General features: G+C 40.2%; 1 protein-coding gene and 1 long non-coding RNA gene across 4 annotated transcripts in view; one reads left to right on the forward strand and one right to left on the reverse strand.

Annotated features, from left to right (window-relative positions):
- Positions 1-11,860, forward strand: part of C6H12orf56 (chromosome 6 C12orf56 homolog) — a 105,218-nt gene extending 93,358 nt beyond the window's left edge. The window contains exons 9-13 of the mRNA XM_059403608.1: positions 2,127-2,250; positions 4,623-4,697; positions 5,252-5,326; positions 9,139-9,317; positions 11,533-11,860. Of these exons, the coding sequence (XP_059259591.1) occupies positions 2,127-2,250; positions 4,623-4,697; positions 5,252-5,326; positions 9,139-9,317; positions 11,533-11,659 (580 nt within the window). The 3' untranslated portion in view covers positions 11,660-11,860. The remainder of the gene's footprint in view (positions 1-2,126; positions 2,251-4,622; positions 4,698-5,251; positions 5,327-9,138; positions 9,318-11,532) is intronic.
- Positions 1-22,009, reverse strand: part of LOC132019877 (uncharacterized) — an 84,666-nt gene that overhangs the window by 43,288 nt on the left and 19,369 nt on the right. For all 3 annotated transcript variants that reach the window (XR_009404867.1, XR_009404870.1, XR_009404869.1), the window contains 2 exons: positions 17,095-17,250; positions 16,721-16,776 (listed from right to left, as the gene is read on the reverse strand). This is a non-coding gene — a long non-coding RNA (uncharacterized LOC132019877). The remainder of the gene's footprint in view (positions 1-16,720; positions 16,777-17,094; positions 17,251-22,009) is intronic.

Raw genomic sequence — 22,009 nt, forward strand, 5'->3', positions numbered from 1 at the left:
TGATGCAGCCACCCTGGAAAACAGTATAAAGGTTCCTCAGAAAGTTGAAAATAGAACTACCCTATGACCCAGCAATCGCACTACTGGGTATTTACCACAAAGACACAAATGTAGTGATCTGAAGGGGCACGTGCACCTGAATGTTTATAGCAGCAATGTCCACAACAGCCAAACTATGGAAAGAACCTAGATGTCCATCAACAGATGAATGGATAAGGATGAGTATATACACATACACACATATATACATATATACAATGGAATACTAGGCAGGCATCAAAAGAAATGAAATCTTGTCATTTGCAATGATGTGGATAGAACTAGACGGTATTATGCTGAGTGAAATATTCAGTCAGAGAAAGACAATTATCATATGATCTCTGATATGAAGAATGTGAGAGGCAAGGCAGGGGTTTTGGGGGGTAGGGAAGGAAAAAATGAAACAAGATGGGATTGGGAGGGAGACAAACCATAAGAGACTCTTAATCTCACAAGACAAACTGAGGGTTGCTGGGAGATGGGGGTTAGGGAGAAGGGGGTGGGATTATGGACATTGGGGAGGGTATGTGCTATGGTGAGTGCTAGGAAATGTATAAGCCTGACGATTGACAGACCTGTACCCCTGGGGCAAATAATATATTATATGTTAATAAAAATAATTTTTAAAATGTATTAAAAATGAAAAAAGAAGATATTTAAACTTTTAAAAAAAGAATGAAATCTTGCCATTTGTGACAACATGGATGGACCTAGAGTGTATTATCCTAAGTGAAATAAGTTAGACAAATACCACATGATGTCACTTATATGTGGAATCTAAAAAACAAAGTAAACCAACAAACAGATAACAACAAAAAAGAGAAACTGACTCATAAATACAGAGAACAAGTGGTTGCCAAATGGGAGGGCAATGGGGGGAATGTGTAAAATAGGTAAAGGGGATTAAGAAGTACAAATTTAAAATAAGCCAGTCAAGGGATGAAAAGTATGGCATAGGGAATATAATTAATCATACTGTAATAACTTCATTTGGTGACAGATGGTAACTATGCTTATCATGGTAAGAATATGATCATGTATATAATTGCTGAGTCACTATCTTGTATACCTGAAACTAACATGTCAACTATTTCAATTAAAAAATTTTAAAAAGAGGGGTGCCTAGGTGCCTCAGTGGGTTGAGCCTCTGCCTTCGGCTCAGTCATGACCTCAGGGTCCTGGAATCGAGCCTCACATTGGGCTCTCTGTTCAGCAGAAAGCCTGCTTCCCCCCTCTCTCTGCCTGCCTCTCTGCCTACTTGTGATCTGTCAAGTAAATAAAAAAAACCTTTAAAAAATTTTTTTTAAAAAGAGTTCTAGAGTCAATAAAACCCTATGATTAAATAAGCATTTTAAGAAATGCTTCATAAAGCAGTTTCTTTGTCCTGGAGATAAACAGTGCATGTGAGCATATTAAAGCTTCTGAGAAGTCCAACAGTAAAGATATTCAATGAATTTGGTTTAACCAAGTATCTCCTATACCTCTTCTATCACAGAATCTATTTTGACTATAATTTGCCTGGGATTAATAGTCCATAAAAAGCCCTTTGTGGGGGTGCAGAAAGAGCCCTTTGGAAAATACTGCTTTAATTTGAAATCACCCAAATTTCCCTTAAGTCCAGACTTACTAAGTTTTCTAAGCTATGTGAACTTATAGAACTATACTTGCTTTGAGGGGTGCTTGGGTGATTCAGTCTGTTAAGTGATGGACTCTTGATTTCAGCTCCGGTCATGATCTCAAGGTCATGAGATTGAGCTCCTTGTCAGACTGCTTGCTGGGCGTGGAGCCTGCTGAAGATTCTCTCTCTCTCCCTCTACACCTCCTTCCCCGCTCTTGCACTTGTGCACACACTCTTTAAAAAAAAAAAAAAACATAAAATTTGCTTTGAGTCAAAAGACCAAGAAATTATATATTTTCATTTAAATGTTTTACCACTACTCCATTGTCTGCATGTCCAAGGATCCAAAAGTTCAGTCAAGAATGGTCTGCAATGCATTCTTTTAGTTATATTCAATGCCTACAAACTTGGCTTTACTGTTTTTATTTTCAAACTTTATTCATTAATTGCCTTCTATTTATTTTTTCAGGGGAACACTGTTTAATCTTTTGCTAATTTTAATTAGTGAACCTCGGATTCCAAAATTTTGTCCTGTGTTTGATATCCAGTTGGTGGCTGATTCAACTTTAGTTGAAATGTCTTTTGATGCTAAGGTGAGATGAGAATTTGGGGGTAGACTAAATACAATATGTAGGGGTGCCCTGGCTTCTTGTCTTCTAATGTAAATCAAAGAGTAAATATTTTGCCATTAACCTCAAAACTTAGATGGGTATTCTGTCAGTATTAATATATATTTATTTTATATGTTTTAAAGTATGTATACTAAGAAAAAAGTATGTATACTAAGGAAAATAATTAGTATTTAGTATGTATTAGATAATTAGTATGTATTAGATAATTAGTATGTATTAGATAAATTAGATTTAGTATGTATTAGATAAATCTGCCTCTATACAAAATATTTATGTATATGTAATTCCACAGTAGGGGTCTAATAGTAAAAAAGCACTGTCTTTTTTTTTTTTTTTTTAAGATTTTATTTATTTGACGGAGAATGTGAGAGAGAGAGAGAGAGGGCAGAAGCAGGAGGGAGGGAGGGGGACAAAAAGAGGGAGAAGCAGGGAGTCCGATGCAGGACTTGATCCCATGACCTGAGCCAAAGGCAGACACTTAACCAACTGAGCTACCCAGGCTCCCAAAAGAATAATCTTTAAGAGACTTTAACTCTCTTGCCTTAGTTTACCATCTCCTTACCTATCTAAGTAGTGCAAACTTAGTGAGAATTACTTGTTTTTCCAAGGTTTTACTAAAACATTAGAAATATCAGACTACCTAGAAAGCACATATTCTGAGAGAATAAATCAGATTTTTATTATTTTATTTTTATTAGCTCTGATTTTTTTTAAAAGGATGGGATATGACTTGATAGTTCTTAGACAATTAGAGTTATGTTTTAGAAAACTCTTAAATTTATTCATTCATTCAATAAATATTTATTGAAACTCTATGATGAGCTAAACAGTGTGGTAGGCAGTGAGGTCCAAACAAGAAGCAAAACAGACACAATCTCTGCCCTCACTGGTTTATAGTCTGGTTAGAGAGACAGATGTTAATTAAATATAACATGAATATAATATTCATATGTGTGAATATTATATAACTATTCATATATATGAATATTAGAGACTATGTGGAGTAACTATGATACCATTTTCAACAGCGGCTTAAGTAATACTAGGGTTTACAGACTGTGATGGAAGCAAGACTCAGGCAGGGCTAAGAAGCTAGTACAGACATCCATGTGAAGAATAATAGAGGCCAGAGTGAAGCTATCCTCGACCCCCAAAACAAGACTTGGACTTTCATTTTAGAGCTCTCCTAACTTCCTATACTCTTGTTTCAGAACGCTTTCTCAGTTAGCAACGATGCATTTATTTATTTGATTGTTACACTGTGGTTAGACTATCTTCCATGACAGCACAGTCCATGTCTCTGCTGCTCCCCACTGTATCCCCAACCCTTAGCACAGTGTCGGACGCATATTTGTTGAGTAAATTTATGAAGAAAACAAAAGGGATGGTAGTTGCAAAGAGAATAGATTCCAGAAATTTTTAGGAAATTGTGCTGATGTTTGATGTTGAAAATAAATTGTGAACATTGGATGACTTTTAGATTCTGGCTGGGTATCAGGTAAGAATTACAGCAAGAAGAGTAGGTTTAAAAGGGAAACAGTGAATTTGGTTTTGGATTAGCTGACTTGATTGCCTATGGTATAGCCTTATAAAAATAGGTAGTGGACAGAATAGATAGGTCTGAGTTTCCTGCTTTTGGATTTGGTGATCTTTTGTGCCTGGGCTATTGGTGCAGCCATGAGCAGATCATATACATTTTGGTTCCAAGGTCTAACACAGTGGGAGATTTCAAGCTAGAGCTCTTTCTTGCAAAGAATACTGTCAGGGAAGATGTGTTGGCCTCTATCAATGCCCACAGGCACAGCTCTCATGCACCAAGTGGTGGATGGGCCAGAAGAGTTACTTGAAGCTAGAAGACAGCCTCACTAACTGGAGTTCTTGCAAGAAAATAAAGTAAAAAATCTCTAAGCCCTATATTTACCCATTTCACAGAGGGAGTTGTAGTTCATGCTGGGCTTAAGCCCAAATTACCCAGAGAATCCCCCACCTTAATTCTAGGGAGCATATTTCATTAGTCTTAAAATGAGGTAGAGTTATTGATCTGAATGATTTTGCAAATCAAGTGTGCAGGGGTTTTTGTGTGGTAGCATTCTATATCGTTTTTCCCTGATCCACTTTCATAGACATTATTCAATGTGTAGTCTTTCTATGAGCCATTTTTGTTTGTTCATTTGTTTTGAGACTATCTGAACCAAACAGAATAGGAAAACTGATCACACTCATTTTATTTTCAGTTAATCAAAAATTCTTTTATAAGTACCTAATGGCAACCAGGAGAAATCACCATTTTTTTGGATCTGCTAATTATATTGTCTTATTATTTAAAATTCCAGTTACAGAAGCTTATCGTGGAATATACAGACACAGCTACAGCACTTTTATATGAGATACTTCTTGTCTTTCAGCAGGTACCATACTTATTTTTTATCATATATGTTATACTATATGATTGTTATATATCATATGACTATTACATACCTATGATTCTACATCATATGAATAATAATATACCTTTAATATACTTGTATTAGAGATGGTCTCCAAAGTCAGCTAACATAAGTGATACTACTTTTGCTCTCAAGTACTCATCCAGTTTATCTCCCTAAATACTGATTTTACTTTTTATTTTTGAAGATTTTATTTATTTATTAGACAGAGGGAGAGAGATCACAAGTAGGCAGAGAGGCAGGCAGAGAGAAAGGGGGAAGCAGGCTCCCTACAGAGCAGAGAGCCTGATGCGGGGCTCGATCCCAGGACCCTGAGACAATGACCTGGGCTGAAGGCAGAGGTTTAACCCACTGAGCCACCCACGTGCCTTCTGATTTTACTTTTTAAATTTTTTGCTAAATACTGATTATAGAGATTTCATTAATCAAGATAAAATGTATTTGAGAATGAATATCCTTTTATGTACAATTTGGACTTCATGAATACAACTTATTTATTTCCTCGAGTCTTTCAGGGAAATCTTGGATTGGGATCCACTACGTTTGCTATTAGCTGGATGATGTCCTTCCTCCAGAGTCGTCCTCCCACAGTAAGTACCGGGAAGCAGAAACAAGACCACCACTCATAGCTAATTAAACAGGTGCTCTTGTGCTTACTTAATAAAATGCAAATTTTCTCTATAAGTAGTGATATTTATAAAGCAGAAGGAAAATGTAAATCTGATTATTTTATTATTTAATTTTAAAAAAGCATTTTTATATTTGGGTCCTAAGTGCTTAAGGTACTGAAATGATATCCTTTTTAAAAAAACAAATTTTTTTTTAAAGAGAGAGAGAGAGACCATGAGCAGGGAGGGGCCAAGAAAGGGAGAGAGAATCTTAGGCAGGCTCCACTCAGCACAGAGCCAGATGCCAGGCTCAATCTCATGTCCCTGAGATCAAGACCTGAACCAAAATCAAGAGTCAGATGCTCAACCAACCGAGCCACCCAGGAACCCCCTGAAATGATCTCTTAAATGTGATCTTCACTTCATGAAAAATCCTAAGATATATTCTGTAGGAAACAGAATGCATTAAAATATTGGCTGCATAAATAAGTGAAAATATTAACATTTGTCTTTTTAAAAAAGATTAATTTATTTATTTGAGAGAGTGAGAATGAGCAGGAGGGAGGGGCAGAGGAGAGGAAGAGCTTCCTCAAGCAGACTCTCCACTGAGCAGGGCTGGATACCAGGGTCCTGAGACCATGACCTGAGCTGAAATCAAGAGCAGGCTGCTTAACCGACTGAGCCACCCAGGCATGCCCTGAACATTTATGTTAAACACCAAGTATGAGTTGGCGAGTATGAATTAACACTGGGGATCACTGGGGCTCTCTGTCCTGGTTACTGCCATCCTGGTCCATAGTACCACTGTCTCTGTCTTTGACATTACAGTCACATCTATATGGTCTGTCCCTATCTTCCCACCAGACTAATCAAAGAGATCTATTCCAAAAAATCTGATTATGTCATGCCTTGCTTTAATCTCTCATAAAAAAAGCCTACAAGGCTCATCTAGTCCCTCACTCTCCCTTTGTGTGCCTCTTACTCACTGCCCAACTCCATTACAGGACATTCACTGCTCCTCCTCTGTCTGAAATGCTTTTCCCTCCTTTTTCCACGCTAACTCCTACTCATCCTTTAGGCCTCAGTGCCTCTTCCTGGGACAAGGTGGGGGATGATTTCCTCACCTCTGACTAGATCAGACTCCCCATTATTGGCACACATAGTCATAGCTTGGGAAGAAGACCTCTTCCTTACCTTCATGGGACTTGTTACTGTTGCAGTTGGCATTTGTTGGCGTTCCTTTCTGGTTCTTCCCTATATAGACATTAGTGCCCACATACATTCTGGCTCTCTCTCCTTCCAGGCACCCAGTAGGATTGTACTGCTCTCCCTACCTCAAATTAGGTAGGTCTCTGTTCTTGCTTTTGCCAATGGAATGTGAGCATAAGTAGCCTGTGTCACTTCTTGTCAGAAGGTTTAAGAGCAAGTGCAAGCTTCTCTGCATTCTCTTTTCCTTCTGGCGTGTTGAGTGGCAGCACTGAGAGTCCTCAGTGACTACAATGAGTACAACCCCCTGCCAACCTATAAGGGACATAAAATGTGAGCAAGTAGTAAACTATTGTGAAATTTGTTACCACAAAATTTCCTGAAATTTGTTACCACAGTACAACCTAGTCTGTCAAGACTGACACGATGTCATTCTCTCCCAACAGACTCCAAGTGCCACGAGGGTGGGAGCTATGTCTGTTGTGGTAGGCACATAACGGATATTCAGTAAAATACCTTCTGAATTAATTCTATAAAAAAGTTTCATCCCTTAATCTCATTTCCCCGAATTTAATTTTCCTTTCTTCATTCATATATTCATATATCCAATCAACATCCATTAATTGGAGATCTCTTCAAAAAGTAGTAAACCCAACTAAATTTTCATTGCTAATGGAGGATTTGACATGACATAATATGTTCTCTTTTGATATACAAACATGTTGGCCATCAGTGGTTCCCTACTTTGGGTATTTTCTATAGTTATGCTGAACATGTCCTTGGGAATGTAGATTTTCTTGCCAGATCCCTGCGGCATATGTTTACAAAAGTCTGGTTAGGGCCAGAGGGTAGGTAACCTTGTCAGTTTAACAGCCAGCTGCCTTATACAGAGACTGAGCCTATAGACTTGGCTCCTTTAGCAGCACACAGACGGTAACTACTTTCTCTTCACTTCAAGGAGTATCATAAAGTTCATAATTCATAGCAACAGAAGCTCTTATGAGCAAGATGCAAGACCCTTCCTTTTTCTGTACAGTGGTTGCAGACTCTATCATTTGAACTGATGTGTGAAGTCTGGGGGTACTAAAGACTTCAAGCCACAGGGAAGTTTCTTTATCAACCTCTAGGGTTGGTTCACCAAAGGAATTGAGTATGAAGCCAGTCTGTGACCATAAAGTATGCCAGGATGAAAGGTGGCAAAAGGACCACTACACTGTTGAAAGCTTCAATATTAACTCCATTCTAAAGAGTATGGGTAGAAACTGGCCATTTGAGAGAAATGTGCAAGCAAGCAAACTGTTGTGATCATTGAATCTACCTGTATGTCAGTCAGCTCTGGCTGATTTTCTTGCTTGGTAAGAGCAAGATGCAAAAGAAGTTACAGATTTAATCCCCAAATTGTCATTGCTTTGTTCTACTACTCCAGACTCCCCAACCTCAATCTGTGTTTCCCTGATGCAGTATTTAGTCAATACAAGTAAACAGATCTGGACTGGGGAGAACCCACTCCACCCTGTCCTACTTCAGAAGGGCCAATAGCAACATCAATAGAAAAGGCAACATATTTATTGATACTAATTTAATGGGCATGTAAAGGGACCTGGTTAGAGCTTGAAAGGACACTAGAGTGCCTTCCTGATTTCATAGTGCCTACATTTATGGGTAGTTGTTTAAAAATGTGCCCCCCTCAAAAACATAAAACGACTTGTGGAATCCATTATTCTTGGTTTTTGTTATTTGGTTCTGTGTGTGTGTGTGTGTGTGTCTGTCTGTCTGTTTTCTAAACTAATCTCTACACTCAATGTGGGGGCTTGAACTCATGACCCCAAGATCAAGAGTCAAATGCTCTAACAATGGAGCCAGCCAGATGCCCCTTGGTTCTGTTGTAAATGACTTTTTATGGGTGTGTGAGAACAACTCAATAACTTCACATTATTGCCACTATTTCCATTTTAATTTCCTCCTCAGAAATTATAGCAGACATATTCTCAATGAAAACCCCAGCTAACAGGGACGTAAACATCGCTTGCTTGTGTCAAGCCTGGTTTTCTTTGCTTTTTCACTTAATGTTTCTCAAGGCATTGCCTGAGGAACAAAGGCATCAGAATTGTTTATGATAAACATCTTGAGGTGGGGCTCAGGATTCCGCATGTTTATTGAGCTGCCTAGGTGATTTTTATGCATACTAAATTTTGAGAACAACCACCTTGGAGAAACCCTCTTTCGAAGTCACAGGGAGTTTATCTTGGTGGGCCATTTGTCCTTCACAGTAGAAGAGAAGAGAAACTATCTTCCACCCTGGAGGAGGCCTTGGACCCTTCCAAGCTCCCCTTCCATCCAGTGTTCTCCTTTTACATTGGAGCCAAAGTTCCTTGACAGTCAGTATTCATTCAGCTTCTGCTTAGAGGGGGGTGAACGGTAAACCAAACTGGTCTATGGTCTGGTGCTGTTTTCATGAGAAACAGTGCAAGAGCACTGGTGTAGGGGTGGTAAGGACTTTGGCCTAGCTTTAGAGGCGAGGGCCCAGCTGAAACAGGTGCCTTCTTGGTGGCATGCAGCCTACATGTAACTGCTTTTTTCTCATTTAGATCACTTTCGTGGCCAGTATTGTGAAACAAATGGTAAAGGGGCTTTCAGCTTCATTTCCGCTGCTAAGTCCCAGCCAAGCAGTTCTGCTGTATCAGCAATTTTACATCCTCAGGAGCTGCCTGCAGCACAGCAAGACTTTAGCTGAGTATATTAGGAATGACTACAGAGAAGAATTCAGGTAAGAAAAGTCTGAATCAAATCTGCAGTAGCATCCGCTCATTTCTGATTTTCAGGCAGAATCTTTAGAAGAAGAGAAGATGGGCAATTCTGGTTTTGTGTTTAATAGCATCTCAATTTGGCCTGTGGTAAGGCAGGGTTAGAGGGAGCTCTAAGAACCACTGCCATTTAAAGTGTATTCCCAGGCTAGAAAAGATTAAGGAAACCTCACACTCTTTTCTGAAGAACTGTTCCTGTCTCATTGTCTTTGTGGCAGCCAGCCCCTCCCAGAAGTACTTATGATTTTCACATGCTGTGAGGAATCAAGAGAAACAAACCCTACAAAAAGGGAAGATGAGTTAGGGAATTTAACTGAAGCACTGGGGGTGTGGGGAAGCAAACCACAGCTGATCAAGGAGAAACAATTAACAAGCATGGTTATTACTTTCTGTTTGTCTCCTTCACCCCTCTCTTCCTCAGTCAGCAAACAGTAAGGAAGAGCTATAGTTAACGAGCTTAGGTTTCACCAGCCTGGGGGTTCTATACCTCAGGGCCGCCTCCTATTTCTAGGTGGGCAGCCCGCATCAGCACCTATCAAGAGAAACACCCAGCTTGCCTTGAACTTAAGATGAAAAGGGTACTACAGGCATAGCTTTGTTCCCAGTCCTGGTGCAGACATAAAATGTTGTAGAGGCATACATTATGGCCCTAGAATGGCTTTTTAAAACATTCTGGCCCAATTTGTGGACCTTGTTTTTCCTCCATGTGGTTTTACACCCTAGGTTCCACTCTGGCTCCTATAAAAGGGATTTGTTTGGCCTGCTCAGAACTGGTCCACACAACCTATTGTTTTTCCTCTTTTTTTTTTTTTTTTTTTTAAAGTAAAATGTATAGACCATGAAATTCACTATTTTAAAGTGTGCTTTTAATACATTTCACGATGTTGTGCAACCATCTCCATTGTCTAATTGCAGAACATTTTCATCACCCCTAAAGAAACCTGGTGCCCATTAAGCAGTCACATGCCATGGTCCCCTCCCCTAGCCCCTGGCAACCACGAATCCACCTTCTCTCCTTGAGGATTTGTGTATTCTGGACATTTCACGCAAACAGAATCACAAGATACATGGCTTACTCCTACTGTGTCTGGCTTTCTTTCACTTAACATCATGTCTTCAAGCTGCATCCATGCTGTGGCCCGTATCACACAGTCCAATTTTCCAGTGTTAGTTGTGCACATTTAAAAACCCAAACAACTGGGTGCCTGGGTGTCTCAGAGGATGGAGCATCTGCCTTTGGCTCAGGTCATGATCCCGGAGTCCAGGGATCAAGTCCTGCATTGGGCTCTCTGCTCCTTGGAGAGCCTGCTTCTTCCTCTGCCTCTTTCTCTGTGTCTCTCATGAATAAATAAATAAAATCCTTAAAAAAAAAAAAATCCAAACAACTGCCCAAACAGTGTCACATTCCTGAGTGACAACAGTTGACAGGAGCCCACTAGCAGCTGCCCCTGTACCCCTTAGTGGCCCTGCCTCCTCTCCACTCTCACCTGACCTTCCTCCCAATGGGTTACCTTGGGCATTTAGGTTTGTGATCCTTGTTTTAAACTTATTTATTAACTTGCGTGCATTAGAATCACCAGAGCAACTATGAAAAAATACTGATACCCAGGTCCCATGGAGAACCTTCAGTGGTGGGGGCCCAGTATTGACATTTTAAAAACCTCCCTGGGTGATTCTAATGCGCAGGCAGCCAGGGGTTGAGAGCCTGTCTTTTAACCCATCACCAGATGGCTTGTGGCTTTCTCCCTTTCCTTTCTTCGCTTGGCCTTTCCCAAACTTTTACCAAGGCGGTGGGGATGAACCCTACCCTTCACAACCTGACCCTCTTATTTCAATTTCCTGTGTATTGCCCAAGGAAACAAGAAGCAGGAGCCTCAGCCCACACTGCGGTGAGGACAGTCCTGGCTTCCGTACTCATGCCTTGATAAGGGATACATCGTGAATGAAATTCACTTCCTTTGCTGTCGTCAAGTGTCTCAATGAGCTAAAAGGCACACATGTCTGAGATCTTCTAGGTCACCCAACAGAGGAGATCAAACAACTGAAAATGTTGGCCAAATCTTGTAGCTTAGACCCCCATATCCAACAGCCCTTCGCCAGGGAGTGTATACGTGCTGATGTGGCCAAATGTGAAATTCTTGTTTTTAAAGCTATTTTGTTTCTTTTTATGATTTGCAGGTACTTCATTCACATGCCAGCCTTGGAAAAAAGGCTCCCATTGTGGTACCCTCTTACCCAACCTACCATTCAACTTTTTCATGAAGTTCTGAAATTAGTTGAACAGAAACAATGTGTGAAATATTAGTAGAGTCTAAAATGTTAACCAGGAATCAACCTAATATTTATGAGAAAACTTGTTTGATTTGTTTAATATCTGGATATCCCTGTGTCTCATAAACAGATTTTTTTTGAATGTTCCAACAATTCCTGTAAGAGAAGTCCTGAAAGTTTTTTATCTGCCACGAAAAAGAAACTTTAAATACACTGACACTAATAAAGTGATGCTAAAAACAAATGTTCCTCTAAAAAAGTTCCTAAAAATAAAAAACTACAAAGGGAACAGAAGGCCATGGAGAACAACTGTAGAAAGTACAACCTGATCAGTTTTGTTGGTGTAATAATGGTGAGCGGTAGAAAGTCACTGAAATGTCCAAAGATAAACTGTGGTTTACAAAGTGTTTACAAATCATTACAAGAAATGCTGAGTAGCAGGCTGACACCCTCCTTCTCCATCTGTAAAAATTCTAGTGAAATAAGTATTCATGGGAGAATGAGCAGAAGAACACAGGCATAACTGTAAGGAAGGTCAGGTCCTCATTTATCTTAGGGAAGGAAGCTTGGAGTTTCTTCAACACAATTAAGTGCATTCTGGTGCTCAGTTCAGGCACCTGTGGGCTACTGCAAGCGATCTCACAGAGTCTCCACAGAGGAGAAATCTCTAATCAGTTATGGCTCTCCCAACCCTCCGGAAAAAATGTCTTCACTGTATCTTATGGCAATAAAATAATCCAACAAAAACTTCACTTTAAGCTATTGAATTTGGACTTTCAAGAACTTTAGAAAGTGAGTCCTTTATTTGACCTACCATGACTTGAAGGAGGATCAGAGAAAACCCCAAAGAAAAGTTCTCAAACCAGATGTGCCCAGGCCGTGCACTGTAGAGAGGAGTAAACTCACTCGTGACGTCTGGTAATGCTTTGTGGCTGAGCCATTAACCAGCTACTTGACCCCAAACAAGTAGTCTACCCTGCTGTATGGAAGGGTGGAACGAGATGTTCCGCAAGCTCTAACATTCCCCCTTCTTAACGCTCTGTGATGGGGCAGTGCCTTCCTCTGCTATCCTGGCTCATTGGGTGACTTCATGTGGATTCCAAATAATCCTGCTTTCTTCAGACTGAACATTTCCCTTTCAGCTGTCCCCAACATCAGCCCACAAAGCATCCAAGTTCTCTCTACCATCACCGATCAAGGACTACAGGTCTAGTTTCCAGTGTGAGGGCAGTGATGGAGTGTGTGGAATGGTGTCTGTGAGTGTCCTGGGCTGTCAGATGAGGGAATGCTCCCAGGAAGATGGTCAGTCTGAAGCATATGAAAAGGTTTGGGGGACAAAGGCAACAAGACTTCAAACTGGACTAATGATGGACAGTGGGCTGTCCACTGGTGAATGGCGGGACCCACAGAATGACAAGAGGGTCAACTCAGCTCTGCCTCAGCTTCTAAACAGTGCCTTGGCTCTGGGTCATTAGTGGTGCCAGCCCACAGAGGGCTTGTGCTTCCCTCCCATTGCCTGAGGTGCAGGATGCCTTTTCTCTCCCACTCTTCTCTTTCCTTTGAGAGCATGCTTTATCAGATCCGTGGGAGGAAAGCTCTGTCAGAACGCATCTGCATCCTTCCATGTAGGGCTCCATCAGTGGCGTTCTTGAAAGCTCATGGCTGCATTTCTGTCATCCTGATTTTCTTATGGCATTTGTCTATTTGTTTGCACAGTGTGGGAGGGGAACCCCCAAAACAACACTTGAAAGGGTTATCCTGCTACAGTTCTTTCCCTCTGTTTTTTGCATTGCTGCCAAAGCCAAGAAAGTCATGAAATAATCCATCTCTCTTAGTGATCAGGCACATTTGATTTACTAAATATTGACTTCAATTACAGAATGCCTTTAGGAAATCTAACTGTAGAAAAATTCTGAATATGAAAATCACATATATAACTTTTTACAAATACAAAGAGTCATCAAAAATGGAAGCACACATAGCTAGTTTTAAGGCTGGGCTGAAGATTCTAGACTCTTTGACCACTTTTATAATATACAAGTATTGCCATTTACCACCTGCACTGAAAGTAAATTCACGGTAGTAAGCTCTACCACTTTGTATATAAATATATGTGTGCATTGTATGTGTAAACACATATCTATAATAGGGGGTAAGAACATGGGTTTTGAGTTTAAATGAGTTTTTTTAGGATTATTTATTTATTTATTTGACAGAAAGAGAGATCACAAGTAGGCAGAAAGGCAGGCAGAGAGAGAGGAGGAAGCAGGGTCCTTGCTGAGTAGACAGCCCAGTGTGGGGTTTGATCCCAGGACCCTAAGACCATGACCCGAGCTGAAGGCAGAGGCTTAACCCACTGAGCCACCAGGTGCCTGAGGTTAAATGAGTTTAAGTTAAGTTTAAATGGTTGAGGGTTTTTTTTTTTTTAAGATTTTATTTATTTTTTTACTTATTTGAAAGAGAGACAGAAAGAGCAGGCATATAAGCAGGGGGAGGGGCAGAGGGAGATGGACAAGGAGACTCCCCACTGAACAGGGAGCCCGAACCAGGACGGGATCCCATAACCCTGAGATCATTACCAGAACCAAAGGTAGCCAGCCACCTAACCGACTAAGTACCCCTCAATGGTTGAGTTGAAATCTCAACTCTGCATTAGGTTTTGGACACTGGGAAATTCCTTAATATCTCTGTTTCAGTCAAAACAAAGATAGAATAACCTATCCCTAGGGTTGTTAAGAGCATTTATGCAAAGATGGTGTTAATGCACTTATTATGGTATGTGGCATATAATGAGTATGTGATATTTATTATTATTATTACCATTATTACCATTATCATTAATATTATTAAAATAATATCAAAGCTGGATAAGAACTTATAGATTAATAAGTACTGGTCTTTAAAATAAATAAATAAATGTACTGGCTTTATTGTTTTGGACCAACTGGGGGACTAGCTACTATATTCAGCCCCTAATCAATATAACATTGAAGAACAGATTCATTTGGTTATTAAATTAAAAAATTCAATTTTCTATTAGCAGGAGTGTGACTTTTTTTTTTTTTTTTAAAGATTTTATTTATTTATTTGACAGAGAGAAATCACAAGTAGGCAGAGAGAGATAGGGAAGCAGGCTCCCTGCTGAGCAGAGAGCCCGATGCGGGACTCGATCCCAGGACCCTGAGATCATGACCTGAGCCGAAGGCAGTGGCTTAACCCACTGAGCCACCCAGGCGCCCAGGAGTGTGACTTAATGGACAAATGACCATTTCTATGGCTTACCACCATGAAGGACTGTGGACTCTAACTGATACTATCAGTGCAAGAGCTACATGGGAAATATTCTTCCAAGGATAGACAGAAAGCGTTTTAATCATGTAAACTTTTTTTTAGCCTTTGATTTAAACAGCATGAGCAGGGGGAGGGGCAGAAGGAGAGAGAATCTCACACAGACTCCCTACTGAGTACAGAGCCCAAGTCAGGGCTTGATCTCACCCCTGAAATAATGAATGGTGCCAAAATCACAACCCTGAGATAATGACTGGAGCTGAAATCGAGTTGGACACTCAACTGACTGAGCCACCCAGGTGCCCCTCGATGGCAATTTCTGAGCAACTTTTATGGTGTTAACCATCTGATTTCTTTTTGTTCATTGTGTTGACCATTGCATTCTAAAAATGCAAAGCCGGCTTGTAAGGTCTAACTGGACTTGGGTCTCTGTAAAAGGGAGACAGTCAGCAACTCTCCATCCAGTCAGACCCAGTACTCCTATATCTGCATCTGTGATTTGGGGTCTGAAGATTTTTCCATTTGGAAGGCAGCACAACTTCTTGGCTAGAAATCTCAGTAGTATAACTCTGTGGCGTAGAGTCCAGATGCTACATCAGAAAGACCTTGTTTTGATTCCTTCCTGCCTACTTCCTTGTCACCAGACTTTTGGCAAGTTACTCAACCTCTTTCACAACTTCTGCTTTATCAACTATACAATCAGAAAAAGCTTACCTCAAGGCTTTTTGTGAATAGTCCTTCATTTATATAAAAACAAATAATTCTATGGCTACTATATACTGGGACAAACCACATGGCATTGTCAATATCCACAATTTCATATAATTCAAACAAATAAAGGCCCCTCAATAAATTGTAGCTATTATCCTAATAGACACACTAACGTGCTTGATGAACTCATACTTTAAATACTAATCATCTAATTTTCCAGATGATATTGCATTTTGTTATAACCTGGCTTATTATTGTATAGTTTGGGTAAACCTTAAACTATCTAGCTCAATTACGTATTATTGAGTGGGCATAACATACTTAAGCATGTTCAAATGGAATTTTATATTTTCTTCCTTGCCTCCCCCCAAAATAAAAATCTTTTCTTCCCCCCGTCTTCTCCATAAATGGTACATCATTCATCCCACGGCCCAAAGGAGAAACTTGACAAACCTCTTGGTTTTCTCCTTTCTTTTCATTCTCCAAATGCAACTGACAAAACTGTAAGCTATTTACTAGTGTCCCATGTGATGATTTCATCTGCCTGGACAGGGTGCAAGGATGTCCCCCCACCATCCATTACTTAGTTTGGGTTTTCTGGGGGACAACATTCAAGTTTTACTTTCCTAGCAAGTTCATTTGATAACATGGTATCACCAACTACAGGTCACCATGTCACACACAAGATTCTCAAACCTTCTTCATCTCACCACTGAACGTCTGTACCCTTGAAAGCTGGGAGAAGCTGTGCCCTGGCCCCTGGCAACCACTTTCTACTCTGTTTCTATGAACTCAACCTTTTGTTTTGTTTTGTTTTGTTTTTAAATAAAGGGTTGTTTAAGGCGTCTAAGTTCTGGATTGGTTTATTTTTCTTTTAAGTTTTTCATACCCCAAGTATTTTATTGTTCTATTGTTATACTTTACAGAAACATCATTGTCAAATAGGATACATGATGCAGAGAAAAATTTAAATACAAATATTTAGGTACTAATAGGAACTCTACCCATTCTTACTAATCTTCAGTTGTTACTAATCATGAATTAATCTAACCCTCGCTGCTTTCCCAAAGTTCAAGAGATAAAAAATGAAGCTCACCTTCACAGGAAAGACTCCGTTTATCTTTCCAATGTTTCCTGTTTTCCTTTCTTGACCTATAGGAATGATAAGAGGAAAAAAAAAAAAACATATCACAATCTCCCACTCTCCCTGGAGGGGTTTATTAAATAACAAAGATAAAACAATCAAAAACATTTTTATTTATTTTAAATGGCAATGTTAGGGTAATTACAAATTAAGTCATTCGCCAGAGTCAGGTTCTTTAGCTAAAGCATTTCACTTGTCTGTACGTTCTTGCTATTTTCTCCTACTTTGTTAAAATCATATAAATGTTCCCTTTTGTCACTATAGATGGATTCAATAATATTCCAAAGAATTCTTCTAGTCCCTTTAAAACAGAATTTCTGGGGCACCTGGATGGCTCAGTCGTTAAGCATCTGCCTTCGGCTCAGGTCATGATCCCAGGGTCCTGGGATGGAGCTCCGCATCGGGCTCCCTGCTTGGCCGGAAGCCTGCTTCTCCCTCTCCCGCTTCTCCTGCTTGTGTTCCCTCTCTCGCTGTGTCTCTCTCTGTCAAATAAGTAAATAAAATCTTTAAACAAAACAAAATAAAACAGGGTTTCTATCTGTGCAGACAAGGCAGGGTCCACATGGGCACTGTCCCTTACCGGGGAGGGGCCCTCAAAATCTCCCGTGAGTGCTGGGGGGTATGATAAGCACCAGGCGGACTGAGATTGAGTCTTCCCTCCACCCTTCCTCATCCAACCAGTGCTTAGAAGGGCCTGGTAAGGGAAGGTTTTCAAGCATAAAGGAGACGAGGTGTTTGAAGGTTAATTGGTCAGATATGAGAGATTTCTGGCTTCTGGGCTTGGGGAAACCTTGAGTCAAAGGACCTTCTTTTCTTTCCATTTCATTCTAGTCTGCTTTTCCTTTCCTCTTGATTTCTCCTTGGAAGGTGATTCTGACCCTGAAGAAGTAAGAGGGACTCTGGATAAAAGAAGGCAAAGGCTAAAAGGCAAAAGAAAAGGAAGCAAGATTATGTGCCCCCAAGAAACCTGAAAAAGGCAACAAGGACCTAAGTGTCCTTCTAGGTGGCCCACTGCTCTGAAGGCCCCGGGAGAGGTGTGGGGTTTCAGAGCAGAAGTTACGCCTATAAGTAAAAGATGCTGGAATTGACCAAAGCACTATCTTACTTTGTCCTCTTTCTACTCCGGAAGGCGACAGGGACAGAGTTGTAGTGGTGTTGGCAGTGACTGTGGATACAGTGATCTGTTTGGCCAGCAAGGAAGGCAGTGGAGGAGGGAGAAGGAGGTTGTAGATCAAATGACACAGAGCAACTGTGGCGTTCTGTGGGCTCTCTTGCAGTAATTGCCATTGTTTATAATGTTTCTACAGGGAAATGATTCTGTCTGCTGCACAGCTGACCTACCAACCAATGTGAAAAGGACACATGTATAAAGGGAATGTTTTACTTCTATTAGCAACTACAACCACCAGAGGGCTCAGCTGCATTAGAATGACAAAAATAAAAGCAAAACTTTCCTCTAAGCAGGAGAATTGACTCTTAAACTTTTAAAATTCCTGTGGACTTTCAAAATGAAATTATTTTTTTGTTGTCATGCTTCTTATATATGTACTAACATAAATCTAGGTGTAAGGAAACTCCTTACGCTCTTATTAAATCCACACAAATTTATGACTGAAAAGTTTATAAAATTTAACAATTAGTATGGTTAATGCAGTGCATGCCACTTTGCTGAAACTCCATCTCCTCTTGCAAAATGAATATGGTAGAATGTATGACACAGGCTCTTGAGTTCAGTATCCTGCTACCACGTTCACTCTCCTCTTTCAGAATTACTACATGTCTTTATTTACAGGCCATGCTGTCCTTTGACTTTGCTTGACCTGAACATTTCCCTATCTCTAAGTAGAGTCTGCTTCTGTTCTCCTTTTGACCAGCAACAATTAAAGTTTTCCCACTTAGGGGCAGACAATGGATCAGTGTAAACAAGGCAAACACCCGCATCTCACTGAAAAGAAAACCAAACATTAAATTCTCTAAGAAACCCCCCAGACTTCCAAGTTGAAAACTAGTCCCCAATTTGAAAGGGTCTCCTATAGAGGATAAAGAACTCACAAACTGTTTCAAATATGGTGACTTAAGTGTAGTTTATGCCTTTTTCTTCCCAGTATCCCCTGTTTCATTTATAAAAGTGTCCTGGTTATAAGCTAGTCCTGGCATGGAGTTTTAAGATCAGCAAAGACCTGTGCCTTAGCAGTAGGAATTAGGAAGCAAAGACATTAAAGCCACATAAAGCAGTTTCAAAGGCTTCTCCCAGAGGCTTATCTAGTCCAATAGGAGTGAAGCTTTGGGGGTTAAGCCAAACTTCAGACATGTTCTGATCTCCTTCTGTGACTCAGAGGTCTTAGGGGTTCCCACTACTCCCCACTCTTCCAAAACACCACCTCAAAAAGCAGACTACAAGAAAGGAAATAAAGTGAAAGATTTCATCACCATTAGGATCCTCTGCTATCTGAGAGCATGTAAGGTCATTTCAGGGTAGGAGGAGTGAAACTTCTCAAAGAGCCACATTTACTCAGAAAAGCTGGAAGATAGGACAGAAGTTTTGTAACCGTATGACATAATTTGGCTAACATTGTACACTGGGTTATACAAAATGATTCCTCACTGCCAAGTCTCAAGACTAAATTCAGCTGCCAATGTGACTTCGGATGGTTCAGTGTTAACAATAATGAAAAGATGCCACAAAATAGTGAATTTTAAGGAGACCAAGAAATATTCCTCTAAAACATAAAGTATGCTGAGCAGAAGAGAAAGAGTGTATGTGCGTAGTGATCAGGTCCAAGAACTAAAGCAGTCCATGGGCTGACATTTGTTGAGATTGGGCTGTTGAAGTGACACTGATGAGAGCATTCTGGCAAGCTAGGGTCCTCGTTCCTTCAGAACAGGACTATCACTAGCATTATTTCAGACTTCATCAAGCCATGACTGGAACAGCGTGTCATAATGGACAGGAACGGGAAAGGCGGAAGAGTACCATCTGTCTCTGGCACATGTGCTGGGGGCACTCGATGTGGGCAGAATGTCTGACGTGGCCTGTCAAAGGTTTAGGAGTTCCATATGGTTTTCAAGGATTTAGTCCCAGAGAGAAATCCATCCAATTCACTAAGCATCTTTTCTGAGTTTGTTGGGTACTTAGGGCATACAAAAAACAAACAAACAAACAAAAAAAACTGGGTCCCTGCTCTAATAAGCTAAGTTTACTAAGCTAAATCATGAGTACAATCCTCAAAAATTTTGCCATATTGTCTGCATTTTTATTTACTCAATATTTTTCTAACATCATTATTTACTAAATAATTTTCTACTCTGTCTACCTACTCTGGTCATGTCCTAAAGGATATTTGGGAAATCATGGAGTTGATGTTCTAGATATATATTTTAAATACTTATGTGCACATATATATCAAAAGTACATTTTTAAAAAGATTTAATTTATTTATTTGAGAGAGAGAGAGAGACTGAGAAAGAGAGAGAGAGAGAGAAAGCACAGGAGGGGGTAGGGTCAGAGCAGGGAGCCCAATATGGGACTCGATCCTGGAACTCCAGGATCATGACCTGAGCCAAAGGCAGTTGCTTAACCAACTAAGCCACCCAGGCACTCTTAAATGCACATTTTTAAATAAACAAAATTTTTAAATTTTTATATGTCCTTTTCTTAGACTACCTAAAATAATCTTTGTACCCCACTATGAGAATGACAGTAGGAAGGTACTCAAAGAAAATATTTTATAAGGGTAGAACAGGTCAGATGATAAGAGACACAAAGAAAGTATTACAGGAAATCATAGGATGAAGAGTTTAGTTTTGATTGGGTACATCAAGGAGACCTATTTTTTAAATTTTATTTTTATGTTATTTCATATTTTACTCAAGTTTTTATTTAAATTCCACTAAGTTAACATACAGTTTAATTTTATTTTTTTAATTGTTTTATTATGTTATATTAGTCACCATACAGTACATCATTAGTTTTGTTTTGTTTTTTTTTTAAAGATTTTATTTATTTACTTGTCAGAGATAGAGGGAGAGAGAGCGAGTGAGCACAGGCAGACAGAGAGGCAGGCAGAGGCAGAGGGAGAAGCAGGCTCCCTGCTGAGCAAGGAGCCCGATGTGGGACTCGATCCCAGGGTGCTGGGATCATGACCTGAGCCGAAGGCAGCTGCCCAACCAATGAGCCACCGAGGCGTCCCCATGATGTAGTGTTCCATGATTCATTGTTTGAGTATAACACCCAGCGCTCCATGCAATCTGTGCCCTCCTTAACACTCATTACCAGGCTCACCCATCCCCTTACTCCCCTCCCTTCTAAAACCCTGTTTGTTTCCCAGAGTCCCTAGTCTCTCATGGTTCATCTCCCTCTCCATTTTCCACCCCTTCATTTTTCTCTTCCTTCTCCTAATGTCCTCCATGCCATTCCTTATATTCCACAAATAGGTGAAACCATATGATAATTGTCTTTCTCTGCTTGATTTATTTCACTTAGCATAGTCTCAAGAAGGCCTATTTAGAAGATTCTGTATTTGAGGAGATTTTAAAGATACCCAAGTCTGTGATAATTTTTTAACAGTACAGAACATGGAAAATGGTAAGATTTGACAAAGCTCGGTGGTTGGTGAGTGCACAGATATTCCTGTATTATTCTCTTTACTTCTCTGTATACTTGAAACATTTCACAGTAACAATGATAAAGTGTATCTAGGGTTTGGAAAAGAGAAAAGCATTCCATACAGAAGAGAAACTATGAATGAAAGCACAGAATCCTGGGGGAGCTTGGGTAGCTCAGGGGGCTAAGTGTCAGACTCTCAGGTTCAGCTCAGGTCTTGATCTCAGGGTCCTGAGTCCAAGCCCCCTGTTGGGCTCCATGTGAAGCCTACTTAAAAAAAAAAAAAGAAAGAAAGAAAGAAAGAAAAAGAAAAATAAAAGCAAACACAGAATCCTGAAATTCTGGCTGGGTGGTTTAGTCAAAGGTCTAGTCAAAGGTGAGTATTGGGGCCCCTGGGTGGCTCAGTTGGTGGAACGTCTGACTGCTGGTTTCAGTTCAGAAGGAGTCCCGAGTTGGGCTCCAGCTCAGCGGGGTATTAGCTTGTTCTCTCCCTCTGCACCCCTCCCTCTCCTCCCCACCCTCTCCCAGCTCCTGTGCACTGGCGTGTTCTCTTTCTCTGTCTCTCTCTCTAGTAAATAAATCTTGAAAGAAAGAAAGAAAGAAAGAAAGAAAGAAAGAAAGAAAGAAAGAAAGAAAGA

Source organism: Mustela nigripes, chromosome 6 (assembly GCF_022355385.1).
Source record: "Mustela nigripes isolate SB6536 chromosome 6, MUSNIG.SB6536, whole genome shotgun sequence".
Lineage (NCBI taxonomy): Eukaryota > Metazoa > Chordata > Mammalia > Carnivora > Mustelidae > Mustela > Mustela nigripes.